At 40.2% G+C, this 24,182-nt stretch overlaps 1 protein-coding gene across 2 annotated transcripts in view; it reads left to right on the plus strand.

Annotated features, from left to right (window-relative positions):
* The first annotated feature begins 754 nt into the window (after positions 1-754).
* LOC113897061 (insulin-like peptide INSL6) overlaps positions 755-24,182 on the plus strand; it is an 82,324-nt gene continuing 58,896 nt past the window's right edge. Inside the window, exons 1-3 of one of the 2 annotated variants that reach the window (XM_027549341.1) lie at positions 755-916; positions 5,953-6,080; positions 8,019-8,105. In XM_027549341.1, coding sequence (XP_027405142.1) covers positions 8,025-8,105 — 81 coding nt within the window. In that variant the 5' untranslated portion in view covers positions 755-916; positions 5,953-6,080; positions 8,019-8,024. Of the gene's footprint in view, positions 917-5,952; positions 6,081-8,018; positions 8,106-24,182 lie in introns of those variants that run through there. The other variant, XM_027549340.1, reaches the window with a different exon arrangement.

The raw sequence follows: 24,182 nt of genomic DNA on the forward strand, positions 1-24,182 counted from the left end.
TTAAAGGCCAGAGCCTGGTGAAGTCCATGCTATTTTTCCAAATTATTTAATAACAAAGAACAGAATGCCAACAGCTCCTCAAGTATTCTCTCAATAAAGCTGGGAAAGAGGGTGGCTTACTCAAGACAGAAATCAATGGTGGGGGTGAGAAGAAATGAATATCTCTCAGAGCATAAGTTGAGAGGGATGGCTGTTAAATTTTTTTTTTTTTGGTTTGGTAACTCTGGTCAAGCCTTCTCGGTTTCTTTTCATGTCCTAACCTTTCCCCTACTTTGATGGTGGGCAGTTTAACAGCCAGAGGAGGCTGAGGCTCTAACGAATTAAATAAACTATGTCAGTGTTGAGATTCAAACAGGAGTGGGGGGAGAGTCCATCCTCAACATAAATCTATTCTATAAGGAGAAAAGCCCTTACAAATGTTTATAACTATGGATTATATGTTCAAGTGACAACTTCTCGAAAGATACATTTTCTTCTAGAAACAGACTCTACAAACGGTGGTTGACATCATATGTGGAGCACTGTGAGATGGCTCATTAAGCTGTATGGAGCTTTTAGCTCTACAAGGGAGCATGACTGCTCAGATTCCTCATGGGTAACTGACAAACCTCAGTGAGCCCTTTAAGTGAGATTTCCATTCTGCTTCCTCTGCCCACTTCCCTCAAAATTTGAGTCGCTGGATTTTGAATTTGCCTCTTTGACCTGCCCCTCCCATGGCCTGTAGGAAAGAAAACACCAGGCTGCTTTGGTCAGGGGCGCGGGCCCTTTAAGGAAGCAAGAGCTACGCTGTTTGGCCGCCGTGGCCAGCCAGTCCGGAGGTTCTGCGGGGCGAGGCCCGGTCCTTGTCACCGTCTCGGGGAGCTTCAGGCCTGGAGGCCTTCGCTGTGATCAGTGTCTCCCGCACCTCCACTGTCCAGTGAGTGAGCGCCAGCTGGGTGGGCCAGGCCGGCCGCAGGCTGTTGGGGGAAGGGCGGGTCCTCGCGGCAGCGTCTGCCGGCGCCGAGCTCCGGGTCTTCGGGCTTGCTGGGCCGCTTTGGGTACCCTTTCCTTGTTAGCGTCCTTGGCTCTCCGGCTTCTAGTGCTAACCAGTATCGCCAACCTTGTTTCGGAGGAGCCGGTTCTCCCCTCAAAGACTCCAGGCCGCTCCCATATCGTAATTAAATAGGGGGAAGTAGGCAAAGCGTTGTCAGCGGAAATCAGCATAACCTTGCAGGAATTCCCAACTACCGCTTCAAGGTGAGCGGGTGGAGTTTTAAATTAGGGAAACATCTCCCGGAAGCTGTAGGTTCCGGGCTGGAATTTTCAGGGGAAATGGGCTAGTTTGAATGGAACTCAGAGGTAGAATTTGCTGGGGAAGTGGCCTAATTTGAATGAAACCCAAAGACGTATTGAAATGATTGTAATCATGCAACCAGTCATATACATAGGTAGTTGATGTGTCATTCGATCAGGAAATGAGTCACTGCAGAAACTTGGATAACAGAAGTTACAGGTCATGGAATTATTCTTTTTTTCTTTTTTTTTTTTTAAGTAAAATCAAATACCAGTTCTTAGATGTGACCTGAGGAGGACAGCCCCAACACTTCCTCCTCAGAAATACCCCTACCTGTTGCAACGTGTAGCACAGCTGAGGCAAGGCTGGCACAAAGAGCCCTTTATAAGATCTCAGGAGTAAAAAAGGGAAAAATGAAGGCAGAAGGGACCCAAATCAGGATTCTTAGCCTTCTGAAACACAGTGGTGTCAGTTGTAAGTAGCAAGGTATTTGTCACCAATGACAAAGTGTTGGCATTTTTTAAAGACTTGCCTTATACAATTGAATGAATTCAAAATTATTCCTATTGCAAGGTCACTCTTAATTATTTTCTGATACAATGAGTGAGTGAGTCAAAGTCACTCAGTAGTGTCCGACTCTTTGCGACTTCATGAACTATACAGTCTATGGAATTCTCCAGGCCAGAATACTGGAGTGGGTAGCCTTTCCCTTCTCCAGGGGATCTTCCCAACACAGGGATCAAACCCAGGTCTCCCACATTGCAAGCAGATTCTTTACCACAGCTGAGCCACAAGGGAAGCCCTCTGATATAATAAGTCCCCTACATATGAACCTTCAAGTTGGCAACTTTCAAAGATGTGAATGGTATGCTTGCATCTTCAATCATGTAAGTTAGTTCATGTATCTGGCATACATTGTCACATGCGTACATCCTCTACAAGTAGTTGTGCTTTTGTGTACTTTACTGTACAGTACTTCATAGTGTACAGGAGTATAGTATCTTTTTTCAAACCCCAGATGTCCGGAAGCAAGCATTAAAGAAGGAGTAATATAGCTAGCTGGTACTGTTACCAGCCTCTGTATGTCAGCGGCTGTACTATACTACTATCCTTTTCAAGGTACTGTACTATAAGATTAAAAAAGGTTTATTTTTGGTTTGTTTTTCATGTATTTTATTTAAACCTGGAATCAGTTCAGTTCAGTCGCTCTGTCGTGCCCAACTCTTTGTGACCCCATGGACTGCAGCACGCCAGGCTTCCTGTCCATCGCCAACTCCCAGAGCTTACTCAAACTCATGTCCATTGACATGATGATGTCATCCAACCATCTCATCCTCTATTGTCCCCTTCTCCTCCCGCCTTCAATCTTTCCCAGCATCAGGGTCTTTTCAAGTGAGTCACTTCTCATTAGATAGCGAAAGTATTGCAGTTTCAGCTTCAGCATCAGTCTTTCCAATGAATATTCAGGACTGGTTTCCTTTAGGATGGACTGGTTGGATCTCCTTGCAGTCCAAGGGACTCTCAAGAGTCTTCTCCAACACCACAGTTCAAAAGCATCAATTCTTCGGCGCTCAGCCTTCTTCACAGTCCAACTCTCGCATCCATACATGACTACTAGAAAAACCATAGCTTTGACTGGACGGACCTTTGTTGGCAAAGTAACGTCTCTGCTTTTGAATATGCTATCTATGTTGGTCATAACTTTCCTTCCAAGGAGTAAGTGTCTTTTAATTTCATGGCTGCAATCACCATCTGCAGTGATTTTGGAGCCCCCAAAAATAAAGTCTGACATTGTTTCCACTGTTTCCCCATCTATTTCCCATGAAGTGATGGGACCAGATGCCATAATCTTCGTTTTCTGAATGTTGAGCTTTAAGCCAACTTTTTCACTCTCCTCTTTCACTAAGAGGCTTTTTAGTTCCTCTTCACTTTCTGCCATAAGGGTGGTGTCATCTGCATATCTGAGGTTATTGATATTTCTCCTGGCAATCTTGACTCCAGCTTGTGTTTCTTCCAGCCCAGCGTTTCTCATGATGTACTCTGCATATAAGTTAAATAAGCAGGGTGACAATATACAGCCTTGAAGTACTCCTTTCCCGATTTGGAACCAGTCTGTTGTTTCATGTCCGATTCGAACTGTTGATTCTTAACCTGCATACAGATTTCTCAGGAGGCAGGTCAGGTACTCTGGTATTCCCATCTCTTGAAGAATTTTCCAGTTTGTTGTGATCCACAGAGTCAAAGGCTTTGGCATAGTCAATAAGGAAGAAATAGATGTTTTTCTGGAACTCTCTTGCCTTTTTGATGATCCAGTGGATATTGGCAATTTGATCTCTGGTTCCTCTGCCTTTTCTAAATCTGTCTTGAACATCTGGAAGTTCATGCTTCATGTACTGTTGAAGCATGGCTTGGAGTTTTGAGCATTACTTTGCTAGCATGTGAGATGAGTGCAATTGTGCGGTAGTTTGAGCATTCTTTGGCATTGCCTTTCTTTGGGGATTGGAATGAAAACTGACCTTTTCCAGTCCTGTGGCCACTGCTGAGTTTTTCAAATTTGCTGGCATATTGAGTGCAGCACTTTAACAGCATCATCTTTTAGGATTTGAAATGGCTCAACTGGAATTCCATCACCTCTACTAGCTTTGTTCGTAGTGATGCTTTCTAAGGCCCACTTGACTTCACATTCCATGATGTCTGGCTCTAGATGAGTGATCACACTATCATGGTTATCTGGGTCATGAACATCATTTTTGTATAGTTCAGAAGAACTATAATATTGGTGGTATTGTTGCCACCCCTTCTTAACACCTTCTGCTTCTGTTAGGTCTATACCATTTCTGTCCCTTATTGTGCCCATCTTTGCATGAAATATTCCCTTGGTATCTCTAATTTTCTTGAAGAGAGTTCTAGTCTTTCCCATTCTATTATTTTCCTTTATTTCTTCGCATTGATCACTGAGGAAGGCTTTCTTATCTCTCCTTGCTATTCTTTGGAACTCTGCATTCAAATGGGTATATCTTTCCTTTCCTCCTTTGCCTTTTGCTTCTCGTCTTTCCTCAGCTATTTCTAAGACCTCCTCAGACAACCATTTTGCCTTTTTGCATTTCTTTTTCTTGGGGATGGTCTTCATCACTGCCTCCTGTACAATGTCACAAACCTCCATCCACAGTTCTTTAGGCACTCGATCAGATCTAATCCCTTGAATCTATTTTTCACTTCCACTGTATAATCTTAAGGGTTTTGATTTCAGTCATACCTGAATGGTCATAGTGGTTTTCCCTACTTTCTTCAATTTAAGTCTGAATTTGGCAATAAGGAGTTCATGATCTGAGCCATAGTCAGTTCCCAATCTTGTTTCTGCTGACTGTATAGAATTTCTCCATCTTTGGCTGCAAAGAATATAATCAGTCTGATTTCGGTATTGACCATCTGGTGATGTCCATGTGTAGAGTCTTCTCTTGTGTTGTTGGAAGAGGGTGTTTGCTATGACCAGTGCACTTTGCTGGCAAAACTCTATTAGCCTTTGCCCTGCTTCATTCCATACTCCAAGGCCAAATTTGCCTGTTACTCCAGGTATCTCTTGACTTCCTACTTTCACATTCCAGTCCCCTATAATGAAAAGGACATCAGTTTTGCACGTTAATTCTAGAAGGTCTTGTAGATCTTCATAGAACCGTTCAACTTCAGCTTCTTCAGTATGACTTGGATTACTGTGATACTGAATGGTTTGCCTTGGAAATGAACAGAGATTATTCTGTTGTTTTTGAGATTGCATCCAAGTACTACTGCATTTCAGACTCTCTTGTTTACTATGATAGCTACTCCATTTCTTCTAAGGGATTCTTGCCCACAGTAGTAGATATAATGGTCATCTGAGTTAAATTCACCCATTCCAGTCCATTTTAGTTCACTGATTCCTAAAATGTTGATGTTCACTCTTGCCATCTCCTGTTTGACCCCTTCCAATTTGCCTTGATTCATGGACCTAACGTCCCAGGGTCCTATGCAATATTGCTCTTTATACCATCGGACTTACTTCCATCACCAGTCACATCCACAGCTGGCTGTTATTTTTGCTGTGGCTCCGTCTCTTCATTCTTTCTGGAGTCATTTCTCTGCTGATCTCCCGTAACATATTGGGTACCTACTGACCTGGGGAGTTCATCTTTCAGTCCTATCTTTTTGGCTTTTCATGCTATTCGTGGGGTTCTCAAGGCAAGAATACTGAAGTGGTTTGCCATTCCCTTTTCCAGTGGACCACCTTTGTCAGAACTCTCCACCATGACCCGTCCATCTTGGGTGGCTCTACACAGCCTGGCTCGTAGTTTCATTGAGTTAGAGAAGGCTGTGTCCATGAGATCATCACATCAGTCCATGTCTACCTAGTATAGTACAGTACTATATACCTGATCATGTTAGTTGGATACCTAGGCTAACTCTGTTGGACTTACAAACAAATTGGACTTACAAACGTCCTCTTGGAATGGAGTCTGTTTGTATGTAGGGGACATACTGTATATATTTTGTGAGTTGGAGAATGAAAGTGGAGAGTATTGTGGACACCTTAAGGAACCTGCCAGACTTTGGAAAATGGCTTTGTTAGGACTGGAAAAGAGGGGAAGGTTGAGAATACTGAACTCCAGTGCACAGTTCACAAGGTGTGGTGTACTCGTTTTCAGGTGTGGTCTCCTTTGGGAACTACAGGGAAGCTATTCTTCCTGCTTAGCTTCTACCTGTAACCTGTGGGAATATCCCCTGATATATCCAAACTACAATCCAGACTGAAGAAGGCAAGGCCAAGAAAGAGGTAAGCCTAAGTCTTAACTTTCCAGATAGTTTCTCTTCCCTAGATGAGGACTGTAACTCCACTTCAGAGGAGAGTCCACCCCCTTATAAATAGAAGCACTCTATGGGACCCAACTCTGACATACAGGGTGTGTGTGGGTGTGGGTGTGTGTGCGTATGTGTGTGTGTGTAAATAGGAATAGAGGACAGCTATTTTCTTGATAAATGTTTGCTGCATATGTAAAAATTCAATTATCTACTCCTACGTGCAAAAGAAAAATAAGAAATGGCAACTGTTTGAGCTACACTTTCTCTTGTATCATGCTTTCTACAACATTTGTGGGAAAGAGACACCCTGGGGACTGCCAAAATGGGTAATATATTGCTTCTGCCTTCAGGCAAGTTCTGCTCTGCTGTTGGAGACAATGGACATGGGGCTGTGAAAGTGGAGAAAGGAGAGGACTTCTGCTAGATCTCTCCACCTTACTGGGTGGCTGTGCCTCTGGTCAAAGGATGGAGTAGAACAGCAGCTGAGGGATAGGGTGGGTAGGGAAATCTCATGACTTCCCAGGCCTGTTCAGGATTGTGCCTCTCCTCTTCTGGCTCAGCTTATTATGCCTAACATTGAAGCTGATTGTGGCTTGGAGCCTCCTATAAATCCATGGTGTGTCTCTGGCCAAAATACAGGGAAGCTACTGATGTCTGGCATGTAATATCCACTCACTTGGAGCCCCATTAGCAGGGATAACCCATTATGTCTGGCCTGAAATGCCCTCCCTCTTTCTTCATCTTCTTACCAGTTAAGCTAAAACCCATGGTTTTGTGGGTTTTTTTTTTTTTTTTTTTGCTGAGGATATGGAAAATAGGAGCTTTGCCCAGGGTTCCCACAGAATATTGTGAATCCTGGGTAGAAAGCATTAAGAATGACCACTCTGAGCTGAGGTTCACAAAGTGCTCAATGGCTTACCAAAGAGAATCAGCAACATTGTTGAGGAGGGTAGAGGAGTCATAACCTTCCTGAGCTTTGTAGTGTTCTGAAGGCAGAATCAACAACTAACTGAGGTCTTCTGTAACTACCCGGTTGACTTAAGAACAAAATACTGAGTTCTGGACCATTTAGAATTGCCAGCCCACTTAAGAACTTCTTAAGTAAGATAAATAGGATAGACGATACCAAGTATTCATTTAAAATTTGTGTTTCCCAAGACATTTAAGTATCCTTCGGTTTTCCTCATTTTGAGAACTTTAATAGTAACTTAATAAGAAAAAAATGAGGCTAGAGGACAATGGCCAATGGATGTTAGCAATGGGTGAATGGAAATAGAAAGTGGGTAAGAGAGGGAAAAGGACTGTAGGAAGAGTATTGATATAGTAACCTTGATACACTTAAAGCATAAATGCAAAGAGCACAGAGAAATCAGTGTTCTAGGTGTGCAATGCATTTTCTAAGTCACCCCTCACCAGAAGCAAAAGTTCTGTCATCCAACTATACAGAATGTAAGAGAGTAGATGGTATTCACCCTGCCCCTCATTAAAAAGGAGAGAGTTTGTTTGTTTTTGTGTGTTTAGTTCTTCCAGATATACAGTGGGAAGAAAAATCAGGAAATATGAACCTATAGAACAGGAAAGGATTTTGGAAATCACCTGGTTGTTAGCTGTGCCTGTGTAAGTAAACGATGGCCAGGGGCATTATTCTGTCACTCTAAGGCACTGCTGTGCACTCTAAGCAGGTATCTTTTCCTGCTTTATGAAAACTAAAAGCAAGAAAAGACTGTTGGTTAAGTCTGTCCAAGATCAGACAGCTAGTTAGGAGCCACGACTAGAATCCATAATGTGTTCCAGGTCAGAAAATTTTCTTTTTTTTTAAATTTTGTCTTAAGCTCATGATAGCCTGAAAAATAGAGCATGTGAGGATGCATGTAGAATACACTGCTTTAAACTTTGCTGTTTTACATTTTAGGTCAAGATGGGGTTTATATTTTCAAAGTCTATGAATGAGAACCTGAAAAGCCAACAGGAGTTCATGCTTATGAATTCCCGACTTCAGGTACATTAAAAAAAAGTTTACGTTGTTACAGTGCTTAAAGTTTCTGTCACGTGTGTTTCGGTGCTATGTTCTCCTTAACCTCCCCAAAGGTAAAATGCTCTTGGTGCTCTACCCTCAAAGACAAGATGAAATGGACTACTAATTATCTGGTGAAGGGACTTCTTTAAATCTTTAATCTAGATACCTAATGTAAAAATTTCCATAAAGAAGGAACAGATAACTGCTTACAGAGTGTATGGCAAACAGAATAATGCACCTCCTCCCCACCAAATGATGTCTGCATCCTAATCCCCTGTCAGTATGTTATGGCGAAACGGACTTTACAGTGTGAGTAAGCTAATGAGTTTGTAGGGGCAGATCCTGGATTATCCTGGTTTTTCTAGATGGGTCCAATGTAATCATAAAGGTCCTTTTAAGGGGAAGAGGGAGGCAGGAGGATCAGAGTCAGAGAGAGAAATTTGCAGATGCTATGCTGCTGAGTTTGAAGATGGAGTAAAAAGTTCAGGCAGCCTCTAGAAACTGGAAAAGTTAAGGATATAGATTCTCTCCTAGAACCTCCAGAGGGAATGCCATCCCTCCAGTCCATTCTGAACTTCTGACCTCCAGAACTAGAAGGCAATAAATTTGTGTTGTTCCCGAGTTGGGAAGATCCCCTAGAGAGGGGAATGTCTGCCCACTCCAGTATTCTGGCCTGGAGAATTCCATGGACAGAGGAGCCTGGCAGGCTACAGTCCACGGGGCTGCAAAGAATCAGACATGACTGAGATACTTTCACTTTTCAAGCCACTATTTGATAATTTTTTATAGCAACAATAAATTCTAATAGAGTATGAACACTTGACACTGGATTTATACAATGGCTGCTGCTAAGTCACTTCAGTCATGTCCGACTCTGTGCGACCCCATAGACGGCAGCCCACCAGGCTCCCCCGTCCTTGGGATTCTCCAGGCAAGAACACTGGAGTGGGTTGCCATTTCGTTCTCCAATGCATGAAAGTGAAAAGTGAAAGTGAAGTTGCTCAGTTGTGTCTGACTGTTAGCAACCCCTTGGACTGCAGCCTGCCAGTCTCCTCTGCCCAAGGGATTTTCCAGGCAAGAGTACTGGAGTGGGTTGCCATTGCCTTTTCCGATACAATGGCTAGATAAAAAGATCAAAGCAAAGTAGAAGATTGTCTAGTTGCCTAATATACGTTATTAAAAAGTATTTTAAAATGTACATCAGATACATGTATATGTACAGCTGAGTCCCTTTGCTGTTCACCTGGAACTACTACAACATTGTTAATCAGCTAAACCCCAATACAAAATAAAACATTTAAAGTTTGAAAAAAAATGTTATATGTCAAAATCAAGTATTAAAAGTTTGACTGAAGTTATTTTCCTAAGATTTCTAACAAAGATCTCTAGGCCTCTGCGGTTCATTATAGCCCTAGGAGCAGATGGTCCTATTGTGAGACATATAGTGACTGGTTAAAAGTGAGGACTAAAGCAAGGCCGCCTGGGTTTGAATCCCACTTCTACCTCCTGACTCACTGTGTGGCTTGTGCTTCAGTCTCCTAACCTGTAAACTGGAGGTGATAATCTAGCCATTGCTGTTGCCATTATTATTATGATAAGAGTGTTTTCTATGAGATAAAGATTTCTCTGGGGAGAATGGAACTGTTGCAAAGAATGGGCAACTGAACTATTTAACAGAGTAAAGTGACTGAGAGGTGACCAAACATTAGGTTTATGAACCAACAGAGTATGTTACATACTCAGAGAGTCCTTGTCCAAGACCTCTGGAAATTATAGGGCCTTTTACAGAAGTCAGGGTTTGTGAAGGTAAGCTAAGGGGTTAGCCTATTACTATTCCATGGATGCTGGCAGAACACAGGAGACACCTATGTGTAACAGAGGCCTTTTTTTTACTCACAGCACAGTAAGAGGATAAGCATGAGGTTCATGTCAATTCCTCATGCTTCTCAAGTCTGATGGAGGTGACAATGATGGGTTCACATGGGTGCTGTGCACTCAGTGGGTTGTGCCACCCTTGAGGAACACTGGGCTTGGGGAATCTACTGCTTTTCTAGTGAGTGGGGAGCTGGTGGAGTTGAGGTGGGGAGAACTTCATAACTCCTTCCTCAAGGAAAACCTCAAGAGATGGCCTGAACAAACAGTAGTCTGGGCCTTGCATTCTTGGCCTATCCAGGCCCATGGTAGATTGCCTCTCAGTGTGACTGACCAGAGCATTGAGAACAGCCTTGACTTCTGCCCACTATAGTTGGCACTGAGGTCAAACTGGCAGGAGTACTGTTGGCACCATTAGTTTTCAGCTTAGCCGAACCAAAGGTGAACCAGGCCCGGACATTTAGGACAAACTGTGAATCCGAAGGGCCTGTTGAGCCAGTAGCTTTGCTCCAGGTGTCAGAGTAGGGGATAAAGTTTTCCCCAAAGTAGTAGTTTCTACTACTTTATGCAAAACCGAGATGACACTAGGGCCAGGCTAGCCACATCCTCAAATTTATTATTTTCATTTGATCAGCAAATGGGTACTTTCCTTGTATTTTCATGTCCTAGTTGATCCACTCAAAAATGGGGATGTCAGACCTGAGAGTTACAAATTCTCTAGGGGTTTAGGTTTTTAACAGGAGCTCAGTAATAGGCCAGTTAACTGCCTCCCTGGTTTTTTTTTGAAAGTAGTTCAGTTCAGTCGCTCAGTCGTGTCTGACTCTTTGTGACCCCATGAATCACAGCACGCCAGGCCTCCCTGTCCATCACCAATTCCCGGAATTCACTCAGACTCATGTCCATCGAGTCAGTGATGCCATCCAGCCATCTCATCCTCTGTTGTCCCCTTCTCCTCCTGCCCCCAATCCCTCCCAGCATCAGAGTCTTTTCCAATGAGTCAACTAGAGAATTGTTTTATTTGGTGGGAGTGTTTAGGACTCTAAGTCCGGGAGACAGCATCTTACAGCTCTGAGAAAACTGCTCCAAGGAAGCAGGGGGGAACTCAGGCTATATACAAATTTGCAACAAAGGGAGCTAAAGTGCCTCCCTTTTTGAAAGGGGTATGTTATGGGTTTGGATCTCATCCCACTCCCAAATTCTTATGTTAAAATCCAAACCCCTATTACCTCAGAATGTAATCTTATTTGGAGATAAGAGTCTCTACAGAGGTAATCTAGTTAAAATGAAGTCATTAGGGTGGTGGCTCTAATCCAGTATGACAGCTATAAAATTTGGACACAAAGACATGCATACAGGGAGAATGTCATGTGACTAGGAAGAGCGTCCTGAAACAGAGGCTTCTTTCACAGCCCTTACAAGGTACCAACCCTGCTAACACCCTAACTTTGGACTTCTAGCCTCCAAAGCTGAGACAGTTTATTTCTGTTGCTGAAGCCACCCAGTTTGTGGTACTTTGCCATGGCAGCCCAGAAAACTAACATAGGATGCATTTTGGTGCCTGTGTCCAGTATGTGGCACTGCTTGTATTGGGCAGTGGCTTCTGGAGATGGCTGGGATTTTCTATTTTTGTCTCTATTGAATATATTGCTTCTATTGGACCTCTTGGGAGGGATCAGAGAATTCCTCAATGGGAGAATGTCCTCTCGTCACTATGAACATTTACAATAAAAGCAAGTAAAACAAAGTACATTGTACATTTATATTCAGGGGACACAACTGCAGTTATGTTGAATCAGTCCAGTGTATTTTAATTTCCTTTTCTCACTGCAAACTGCTCAAACCCTATCAGCTGTACTTTGCTCTATGGGAACAAAGACCAAAGATTTTAACATAGGTACTTCAGGGGTTATCATGATAGTTTCAGGAAATTAGGCTATTAGGAAATACAAATGTATTTTTTCCCTTTGGTTTCTCATTCTGGAATTGGTACTGTTTCCTCCCCTGTGCTCTCCTGACCCCTAGAGAGCTCAGGGGCATCGTTCTTTTAGCCAACACTGGTGCCACTGCTCCACCCTGCATCCTTAGCACTTTGGACCACCTTGGCACTTAGCACACCCTCCCTGCATGGGACCAAGTAGACATGGTGCCCATATCCAGCAGAGCCATAAACATTCAGTCCCCCCTCTCCCCTCCCTGAAGTTCCCTGGCACACTCAGCCATCTTCCCTGAAGCAGCTCAAGTTGGAGGAGAGGAGAAGGGAAAGAGCAGCTCAGAGCCAGTCAGCAAGGGTTTGACTTTACTCTCAATTTCAAAGGGCTTCCCACCACTGGACTCCACAAACAAATATCTGATGTATTTAGTCTATGCAGAGTTCTATATCCTAAAGGCTGACACCACTATTTCAGCTTTATGGAACCCCTGACCCAACAGCCGCAGCTACATTGCATGCCTTTTGGCTGGGGAGGGGGGCTTGCTGCCCCACTGATGTCATGATAACATCCTTTCTTTCTCCTACTCCAGAGAAGAATGTGCCACAACCAAAGCACCATCTGGGAGTCTTGTTTGGACCCTACATTTTGCTTCTCAGGCTCACTTAACACACAAGACAATGAGAGATCTTTATTCTACCCTCCTACTCCCACCACCACTTGTGCAAAAGCATTTGCTTCCAGATCTCAGGGAGCTTTCTGATACCCTCTAACCCAACCAACAAGGGCCCTTCTCCTGTGTCTTCCAGAAAGTGAAAGTGAAAGTGAAGTCGCTCAGTCATGTCCGACTCTTTGCGACCCCATGGACTGTAGCCTACCAGGCTCCTCTGTCCATGGGATTTTCCAGGCAATAGTACTGGAGTGGATTGCCATTTCCTTCTCCAAGAAGGAAGTTGGTGTCTTCCAGAACACCATATCTATCATCACCTTATCTTTGTCCCCAAACTGGCAGCCTCCATGAAATTCAGGTCTGGAATTTTACTCTACTTGCAAGTTAACAAGTTAGCCTGCTATTGTTTCACAGATGCTGGCAGAAGCCTTGGTCCCAGCACAGCAAGCAGCATGAGCATAGTGTTGCTGCTAGTTTTCTCTGTGCTCCATGTAAGCCCCATGAAGGTGGGCCTGGTTGGATGTTGAGGTGGATGCGTGGGTTTGTGACATAGGTGAAGAACAGTGAGCTTGTAGAATCTATCACTTTTATCATGAATGGTGAGCAAGGCTGCTCTCTGACTGGGAAGAGATGTTGCTTCATCCCTCAGAGTTGCTCACTGCAAACACAACCCTGACAAATGGCTTGGTCGAAGAGCAGGGCCTCTATCCTTGACCTACTCAGCAAGAATGCTCAGGTCAATGGCAGACTGATTTCTTCCAACACATGTGTTGGTTAGGATGATAGTTTTTCCTTGTTGACCAGGATATACTTTACTATTTTACTTTTAATTTTATGGAGAATAACAAAAAATAGTATAGATCAACACAGTTGAAGCAGCCTTCCAACACTAAAGCTGCCCGAGTTTTCATCCTAACTGGGGCAGCCAAGGGAGAGGCATACTCATCTCTGGCAGTTTGGGAAGATCGTCTTGGTCCTTAAATGCTTCACATTTAAAGGAATTACACATTTAGCATCATTTTAAGACTTTGAGCTATTTCTTTTTAAAGAAACATAATGGCATATTTTATATATATGAGAATATATTTGTAAATTATGAAGCATAATAAAATGAACATGGATGAGTCTATGACTAAATTGAATAATTATATTATCACAATACCCCTGAAGCTACCTATGGGTTCTTCCCTACATGCTGAATGAACCCAGACAGCTAAAGCTAGACTGGAATGTCCCAGAGTCCATAAAACTAAGCATGGCTCTGAAAAATGGAAGAAATGGGTCCCTAGGGTGGGAGATGACATGAAAATTCTTCAAAGAGGAGGTTTAAGAAACCCCAATTAAAACACTTGGCCTACTAATATCTCTAGTCTGTGATGGCATGTCTCTTGGCTCTTTTCCTATTTAATGGCACTTCAATTAAAAAGGATAAATAGAAGAAATAAAGCAACACATTTATTTAAAAGAAGCCTAATAACTAGAATTGTTTTCCCAGTGGGTTTTTTTTTAAGTTCTACTTTTTTGGTTAAAAAAAAAGATAAATCATAACTTGATAATTCCACATTATTGGTGTTTTTCTTTCAGAAGAAAGGACCAGAATTAGAGATTCAGCTACATCTTATACCACTGTCGAGGTTCCCAACTCTGGCTGTATTCAGATTCAGATTCGATTCAGGGGGTCTTTTGAATGTACAAGTCCCACCCCAGACCAATCAGATTTCTTCATGGCCAGGCATGTAATTGTATTAAGCTCTTCAAGGGACTATAATCCACAAACTGGGTTGAGAACCTTTGCTCTTTCCTTTTGCTACATAACTGTAATTGGTGATTGGCAGTGACAATATAGCATACATTGGCGATAAAGCCAAATATGTTTTCAGTTTAAGTAAGTTAATCATTAAGTTAAATCAATCACTGGAGTCTGGTTAATAAAAATTTATAAGAGGCTTCAGATCAAAAAGATTTCTTTTTTGTTTACAAATTGGTTGCAGTTGAGCTGAGGAGAATTCACATTACTCAATTTAATGTTTTCAGATCATCAGCAAAAGTCAGTTTCTCACTCCTTTTCTAGCCTCTGTTACTGCAGATAGTGAATGGATGGCTGTACTCAGCCAAGTATCTCGGGTAAAAATGAATATGTTCTTAAAAATGCCAATAGATGGCACACCTAAATCAATTATATATGACCTAGTGTTAGTTGCTTAGTCATGTCCAACTCTTTGTGACCCCGTGGACCATAGCCCACCAGGCTCCTCCATCTATGGATTCTCCAGGCAAGAATACTGGAGTGGGTTGCCATTTCCTTTTCCAGGGGATCTTCCCAATGCAGGGATCGAACCTGGGCCTCCCACATTGCAGGCAGGCTCTTTACCATCTGAGCTGCCAGGGAAGCCCATGATATATGATCTAAATGGCCAGAAAAGCATTTTGGTATTTTTAAAATAGGATACAAACTACAAGGACAAAGCAGAAAAAAAGGAGGGAAAAGATTCCATGGGTCCTTGCTGTTCTGTAGTGTTTTTGTAGGCAAAGCAGTCACGGTCCATGTAAAGATTAGAGGGCAGTTTATTAATTGTTCACTAAGAGCAGGCAACAAACTAATGACAAAAAAATTACACAAGAGCCAGCCTTTGACCTGTAAGTCTGTATAGCATTTGGTGTGAAGAAAATGAGGTATAGATACAAAGCAAAAATATAGTTATTTAATATATATGAAATTATGTATTACATGCTAAGCAGGATTCAGACATGTAAAAGGTACAGGCTCTATATTCAAGGAACTTCTCATCTTATTTGGTGGGAAGATGGTGAGGTATGCTGCAAATAACCAGATCTTTGTGGTATGAATGTGGCAGGCAGAATAAAGACCCTGTAAAGATGTCTACACCCTAATCCCTGAAACTTATGAATATATTACTTTATATGGCAAATGGACTATTGCAGATGTGACTCAGGGAATAGACTTTGAGGTGAGAAAATTATCCTGGATTATCAATATGGACCCAATCTAAACACACAAATTCTTAGAAGTAGAGAGTTAAAGACCAAAGAGTCAGAGAGATGTGATGTTTCTGGCTTTGAAGATGGAGGAAGGCACCCCAGACAAGGAATGCAGGTTGCCTCTAGAAGCTGAGAAATGCTAGCGACAGATTCTCCTCTACACTCTCCAGAAAGGAACACAGCCCTGCAGACATTATGATTTTAGCCCATTCAGACCTGTGTTGGACTGCCAATGTTCACAAGAAAAGATAATAATCTGTATTGTTTTAAGCCATGGTTGTAATTTGTCTATACAATGGTATATGCTAGAGTTATTTTTACAATGTGAAATACAGTGTAGACTCAACAAATGCTTCTTCAAATATATAAAAATTAAAACAGCAAATAAGAGCAAATAGCTTACGAAAAACTGAAATTGCTTAAATCCTTATAACTCCAATATCTATAATTCTTATGTCCTCCATCTGCTTTTTTTTTTTTTTTTTTTTGGAGGTGAAAGCTATACCAACATCTTAGAATAAGAAGGGCTTGATGTTCTAAGGAAAGCTAGGAAGTACAGTGTTTCCTTTGTAGAGAGTCCTGTGGTGACAAGGAACCCAAAATGTAGAGCAGGTACTGAAGAGGACAGGAAAGCAGCCAACTCCATCTACAGCAAAAGGATAACCAAGTGGAAACTGGCTCAAGACATAGAAGTGTCAGGGGACTTAACCAAGAAGTACCTTGGAATAAGAGAAGTGTGATTAACACAAGTTCACCCACAGTGGGCGCTATAAGGAAGGATACAGCAGCTTGATTCTACTGTCTTCATTCACAACTGTCTTCAACTTATTCCTCTGAAACTCATTTCTGGCATGTCCCCATCCTGGTTACCTGCTCTTAACCTCCCTCTTCTGAGATTCTTTTTTTTTTTAATTGCAGTAAAACACACACAATATAAATTCACCATTTTAAAGTGTGCAGTTCAGTGATGTTTAGTACATTCACAGTGTTGTACAACTATCACTACTACTTGTTTCCATTACATTTCCCTCACCCCAAAAGGAAGCCCCATACCCATTAAGCATTCACTCCTCATTCTCCCACCCTTTCAGACCCTGGCAACCACTAATAGCAGATTAGAGCACTCTGGCAACCACTAATAGCAGATTAGAGCACTCTGTCCTGATGGATTTGCCTGTTCTGGGCATTTCATGTATGGAATTATATAATATGTGGTCTTTTGTGTCAGGCTTATTTCAATTAGTGTAATCTTTTCAAGGTTCATCTGTGTTGTGTAATGAATCAGTACTTCACTCCTATTCATTCCATTGTATAAATATACAACATTTTGTTTATCCATTCACTGGTTTAAAGACAGTAATATTGTTTCCCCTTTGGCTATTGTGAATAGTGCTGCTTATAGAAATACTTGTACACATTTTTGTTTGGATACCTGCTTTTCAATTCCTCTGAGTATATATATCAGGAGTAGAACTGCTCAATCATGTATCAATTTTATGTTTAATTTATCCCAGAACCACACAGTGGCTTTACTATTTCACATTCCTATAACAATATATCATGATTACCATTTCTCCACATCCTCACCAATACATATTATTTTCCTTTAAAAAAAAATTCTAGCCATTCTGCATGGGTTTACAGAGGTATCTTATTGTACTTTTGAATTTCCACAAGTAATAATACCATTAAATATTATTCATGTGCTTATTGGCCATTTGTTTATCATGTCTGGGGAAATATCTCTTTTAGTTCTTTGCTCATGTCCAAATTGGATTGTTTGTCTTTTTCTTGTTGAGTTGTATGAGTTTCTTATTTAGTTGGATACTCAATCCTTATCAGATATAAGATTTGCAAGTATTTTCTCCCATTCTGTGGGTTCTTTCTATTCTTGACAGTGTTCTTTGATACATACAAATTTTAAATTTCAGTGAAGTCCAATTTATTTTTTCTCTTATTGCTTATGATTTTGGTATCATAGTCTGAGAAAGTATTGCCAAATCCAAGATCATTAAGATCTGCACCTGTGTTTTCTTCTAAGAGTTTTATAGTTTCAGCTTTTATATTTATGTTTGTGTTCCATTTTGAGTTCATTTTTTGTATATGGTATAAAGTAAGAGTCCATTTTCATTCTTTTGAATGTGAATATCCAGTTATTTGAGTATAAGGTTTATTCTTTATAAACATGAAGTTAGATACTGCGCAGTAAAGATTAGGAATCTCATAGTTAAGGCTGTTACTGGCTCAGATGAAGATGCTGTTCACCTGGGTCCAGGCCCTCTGAAATGAACATCTTGACCTGTTAGTGATCTTCAAGTTCCTGAACTTCAAGACAGTGTGGTAAGATGCTAGTGTCTTTTTTACTAAAGGTGGAATGAAGGGAAATAAGTTAACTATACTATGAAGGACTGGGTATAAATGCAAAGAATATACCTAAGGAATTTCCTAACTTTTAAAGAAACTTCTAAAAATGTTCAGCAAGTCTTCAAGTGTGGGACAAGATATTAATTTGTCTGAAATCCCTTAGAGGAGTTAATAAAAACACTAAGAATTCCTGTATATTGTCTATGTTGAGAAATGAAAGAAAAATAATTAATGAAAGTCATTGGTACCATAGACATTACCTTCTACAAAGACAAATAACAAAGAAGGGTCAAACCACCAAGTTGATCCTTTGCTGCCTAGCTCTTCCATGCTGACAGGTGGGTCCAAGACCCTTCCTACACTCAAATTCTCGAAGGGGAACACTGGTTTTAGGTTTGTTCACAATCTTAAATGAGACCAATGAATCCAGTTATAGAGGATCATGAAGATTTTCCTTTTAGTTTCCTCCCTCATCTAGAATTCTAGTTTCATAAATCTAATCAGAGTGAATTTTATTTTTAGTTCTTCATTGCTTGAGCAAGTAGGGAGTATTTATTAACTCTTATTTATCTAATTTATTAACTCAATTCATTAAGTATATTCTTACTTAATAACTCATTTACTGAATGTCCAGTATATGCAGAGTTTTGGGCCCAAAACTATTAATTAAAAAATGATCCTATGGCTTTAATAATTATTTTTGCTTTCCTCTAAAATCTTCATTATACATACAATGTATACACACCCAGACTTACCCCATTTATCTCAGAAATAATGTAAGGTAGGCTTGCTGTTAAAATCTTTAGACTTCTCATATGTGTCTTGTTTCTATACCATTTTCCTCCTTAAGACAACTGAAAATATGGGGCAACAGGGGGAGAAGGATTTTAGAGAGAAAAAATAACCCTATAAACATCCTTAATACTTAATATAAGAGGGAAAGCTAAAATATCATTATTCTTGAATAAAGTTACTAAAATGCAGAGTAAGAGTGAATCCAGATTTTAAGAAATGTTTTAGCTTGAGATAATATTATATTTGCAGAAAAGTTGGTAAACCATCAATAGGAGAGAGTTTACGTATACCCTTTGTTCAGCTTTCTTCAATACCAACAATTTGTAAAATCATAGTACAGTGACCAAAACCAGCAAATTAACATCAGTACAGTACTGTTGACTAAATTACTGATCTTTCTGAAATTGACCAGGTTTTCTCCTAATATTCCTTTTGTGTTTCAGGGATCCAAGATCTCATATTGCATTTAACTGTTGTTTCTTCTTAGACTCCTTTGGTCTGTGACAGTTTCTCATTCTTTCCTTTGCTTCCATGATAAGTACTTTTTGTATAAGTACTGGTTATTTCATATAATTTCTCTCACTTTGGGTTTTTCCAACTTTTTCTCATGACTAGACTGAGTTTGTGCACTTTTTACACCTTATTCTTAAACCACAGAATGCTGTTATGTCTTTCTCATTGCATCGTATCAGAGAATACTGTTGGTAGGTCTTGTTACTAGTAATGTTAAACTTTGGTCACTTGGTTAAAGGAAAGTTACTATTTTTTTCTTATTGATAAATATCTTTGAAGAGATATGTTGAGAGTCTGTTACTGTCTTGCTTTTCCTCAAACTTTTGCCTACTGCTTTTAGCATCCATTGGTGGGATCTTACATGAAAAACTGATTACTGTAGTGTTTGCCTAATGGTAACTTTTTATTTCCTTCATTCCATTTCTATTTGCTCACTGGAAAAGCTATCCCATCTCCATGTATTTATTTATTCAGTTATTTATACCAATATGGTTGTATGGACATATTATTCTATGGGTTATAATTTAGTACCATGATTATTTATTTTATGGCTGAAGTTATTTTGACTATTGGGAATTCCTTCCAGTTGATTCCTATGTCCCTTTGGCATATCCCTTCATTTTTGCTCATTTTCTGTGATCATAAGTTAGTTCATATATATCGCTCCTGTCCCAGGCCTGGAACTAATCACTCATTCAAAGAGTCCTGGTTTTTAGAAAATGGTGTTTAGAAACCAAGATCTGGGCTCTAAGTGTACTTACTGCTGTGGTCATTATTCCCAGATCCTTTCAGCAAAGACATGTATTTATATATTAACCCATGGATAGACACAGACTTATACATAGAAGTATTTCATATTCTAAACCATGAGTTCATACTGATACATCTAATTCCAGTGCATTATGATGTTTCAGTCTGGCCTTTCCTTTTTCTTTATATTTAAGTTTTTTTCTCAAACAGTGAAAAACCTGGCTCTCATTTTCTATAGTATATTCACTTCAATCCTAGTGGAAACATGAAATAGTTACAGGATTGCCAATACATATCCTGATGAGAAACAGGTTCACTAACCAGAGAACATTATTTGCATGTTCTTTTCCCTTTTACACTGTCAAGTCAAGCTACTGTTTTTCTGTAAATTAGATTAGTTCTTCCTAGGCTCCATCAGGGTGATTATGTCATTTGCAGTACAGTTATACTTTGGTGGGCTGCAGTCCATGGGGTCGCACAGAGTCGGACACGACTGAAGCGACTTAGCAGTAGCAGTAGCGGTAGCAGTATACTTTGTATTCTCTCCATATCCAAGTTGAGTTTAGTTACAGGGTAGGGGAGTATATGAAACAAAACAATGTTCTAATAATTAAAGCTATACAAAATGATACACTCAAAGGAGCATCCCTCCGTCCTCATCCTTGCTAACCTATTCCTAATCTCCTCTTTATACATCCTTTCCCATGCTGTCTCTGTAGGTGTCTGATCTCCTGGTCTTCAGTTTACCCTTCCTGCATCTTTTGCACAATAGACTGACAGACGTGTATTTTCCTAATTCCCCTTCTTTTTTACGTGAAGGGTAGCATACTATTGATACCCTTTAGTACCTTGCTTTTTTCATTTAACAGTTTATCATGGGAATCATTCCAGTCAGTTCATAGAGCTGTTTCTCATTTCTAACAGTTGCATAATGCTCCCTTGTGTGGATATATTATAATTTATTCATATTATGTTTGGACACTGTATTAGTTTCCTATTAGTATGACAGATTTTCAAGACACAAAATAATCTTACAGTTCTGGAAGCCAGAAGTTTGAAATGGGTCTCATTGGAAGAAAATCAAGCTGTTAGCAGAGCTGCATTCCTTCTGGAAGGTTTAGGGGAGAATCCCTTTCCTTGCTTTTTGTAGTTTCTAGAGGCTGCCCAAATTCCTTGGCTAATGTCACCTTCCTCCCTCTTTGAGCCAGAAGTGTAGCATCTTTCTCTCTAACTCTGACTCTCTTGCCTCTGTCTTTCACCAATGACACTTGCGATTACATTGGGCCAACCTGGATAATTCAGGATAATCTCCCCATCTCAAGTTCCTTAATTAATTACATCTCCCCATGGATTCTGAGCATTAGGACATGAACTTATTTTGGGTAGAGGCAGTATTCTGCCTACCAGAAGTACTTAGATTATTTCCAATATTTTGCTGTTATAAATAGTGCTTCAGTGAATAACCTTGTGCTTTTTACATTTTTGTTGTGTTGGAGGTATACCATCAGACTAGAATTCCAGAAGTGGGATGACTGGGTCAAAGGCAGGTGCCTTATAGTTTTGTACCCATTTTCCCATAGTCTCTGCAACAGAATGTGTAGTCTTGCTTTTTAATTTTTGCCAATCTGATAAGCAAGAAATGGTACCTCAGTCTTGTTTTAACTTGCATTTCTTTAATTATGAGTAAACTTGAACATTTTCTCACATCTGAGGGCCATTTATATGTCTTGTTTTTGTGAATTATCTGTTCATGGGTTTTTTCCCTTGTCTCTCAGTTCTTTATACATTAGCAATATTGATCTCTTGTTTGTGGAATATATTGCAAATATTTTCTCCCAGATTGTCATTTATCTTTTACTTTATCATGGGGTTTTTATGCCGTGAAAAAAATTTAAAAACTTTCATGTATTCAAATGAATAATCCTTTATTGCCTCTGCATTTTGAGTCTTTATTTTGAAAGCCTTTTCTTGTATTAAAGTTGAAGAGGCAGTCACCCTCTGCCTCTATGATATTTGTACAGCTTTATATATTTTTAAAAACATTTAGATCCCTAATCTATTCATATTATCTTTGGAACCTACTCAGGAAGGATTAATTTTACTTTAAATCAACAAATGATTAAATATTATTATAAGGAAATTACTTGATTCCTTGAGTTAGCTGGTCTTTATTATCAACTTATTAAAGAAGTGTGTGTTTAATCCGAGTCGTGTCTGACTCTTTTGAGACCTTGTGGATTGTAGCCCTCCAGGCTGCTCTGTTCATGGGATTTCCCAGGCAAGAATACTTGGGGGGGTTGCCATTTCCTTCTCCATGGGATCTTCCCAACCCAGGGATTGCACCAATGTCTCCTGCATTGTAGGCAGATTCTTTACCACCTGAGCTACCAGGAAAGCCCTTATTAAAGCAATAAAAACCTGAATATAAACTACAAACTAGTAACAGAATATCTGGAACCAAAATAAAATAATAGATGAGAGAAAATGAAAAATTGTTAATCTAAATTTCCCTTGGAGAAAGCACATATCTGCTGCTGCTAAGTAAAAAGATTAATGTTGAAAGACCATATTAAAGTATAGAAGAAACTGCTTTGAGAAAGCAGTTTCATAAGTATGGTTATGAAAAAGTATTCATAATTATTTACACTTGCCTTAATGAGATTTTACAGCAAACATTATTTAACTGCTTAGAGCTAATTAAAAAAAAAATCTATACCTTTCACAGTAAGTATGCTGAAAATCAACAGGAGGTATAAGAAATACACAGAAGCCTTTTAAAATTTATTTCATATTATTATGAGATTTTCATTGTTCAAACCAGCTACTTATTATTATTAAGTAGATGGAAGGAGAAAAATAAATACTATTCATCAACCTGGGCTTCCTAGGTGGTTCAGTGGTAAAGAATATGTCTGCCCAGTAAGAGACACGGGTTCAATCCTTGGGTTGGGAAGATCCCATTGAGAAGGAAATGGCAATACACTCCAGTATTCTTGACTGGGAAATCCCATGGACATAGGAGCCTGGTGGGCCCCTATGGGGTTGCAGAAGAGTTGGACACAACTTAGCGACTAAAAAACAAAAGCAGCAACAATTCTTCAACCCCTGCCCCAACTTCTATCAACTGAGAGGGAAAATGAAAATGACAGAGTGTCTCTTTATTGTAACACCGCAAATAATTTTTCAAATCCATCAACTATTTTAATAAAGAAATATGTCACTAATATTAGTAACTAATTTTTACTGAGTGCATACTAAATGCCAGCCACTATTCTGAGAATTTTATGTATTCTCATATTTTATTTCATGATAACTTAATAAGGCGATCCAATTATTATTCCCATTTTATAGATGAGGAACCTGAAGCACAGAGAGGTTAAGTAGCTTGCCTAGAGTCACGCTGTCAGTATACAGTGGAGCCAAGATTCAAACCAGCATTTGTACTATTACATAATTAACTGTAGCATTTGCATAGTGTTCAGCCTTTTTAAGTCCCATTTTGATTAAATCCTAGTCGGAAATGGCAACCCACTCCAGTGTTCTTGCCTGGAGAATCCCAGGGATGGGGGAGCCTCATGGGTTTCCGTCTATGGGGTCGCACAGAGTCGCACACGACTGAAGCGACTTAGCAGCAGGAGCTAGTTCCCCAGAACTGTTGTTCTAAGAGATTTGCTGCCTTTCCCCTGTCCGGATCTCACAGTACAGATGTCAGATTGCTAAGAAATCAGTTCAGTTCTGCCCAGGCCAGGCCAGCTTCTCACCTCTGTGCATTTTTGCAGCCAAGGAGGTTGGCCTAGGATTGCCCAGTTGAGGAGAAGATGCCCAAAACCTTTAGCATGCTAGCAGTGGGTAAGGGGGAGGTACATCCAAATTACTTGAGGCTTTCCAGCCAAACTTTCTTTCCTTTTAAATTTCAGTTCAAATTTTATACTTTCCCTTTGAATTTCAGTTCAAATTTTAATACCGAACCCAGTTAACTCACCAGCTTCAGTGTGTCTTGGCTAGCTAAAAAAATTGAGGATAGCGGAGATGGACAAAGCACAAAAATCAGTGCACATACCAGGACACCTATGAGGCTACCTGCTTCGTTTCATGGTTTGACAGTTAAGGGCCAAACTTACTCTTGCTTTGAAGCCACAGACCCTACCTTTGATTCTGGAGGACAGT

Source organism: Bos indicus x Bos taurus, chromosome 8, assembly GCF_003369695.1.
Source record: "Bos indicus x Bos taurus breed Angus x Brahman F1 hybrid chromosome 8, Bos_hybrid_MaternalHap_v2.0, whole genome shotgun sequence".
Taxonomy (NCBI): Eukaryota; Metazoa; Chordata; class Mammalia; order Artiodactyla; family Bovidae; genus Bos; species Bos indicus x Bos taurus.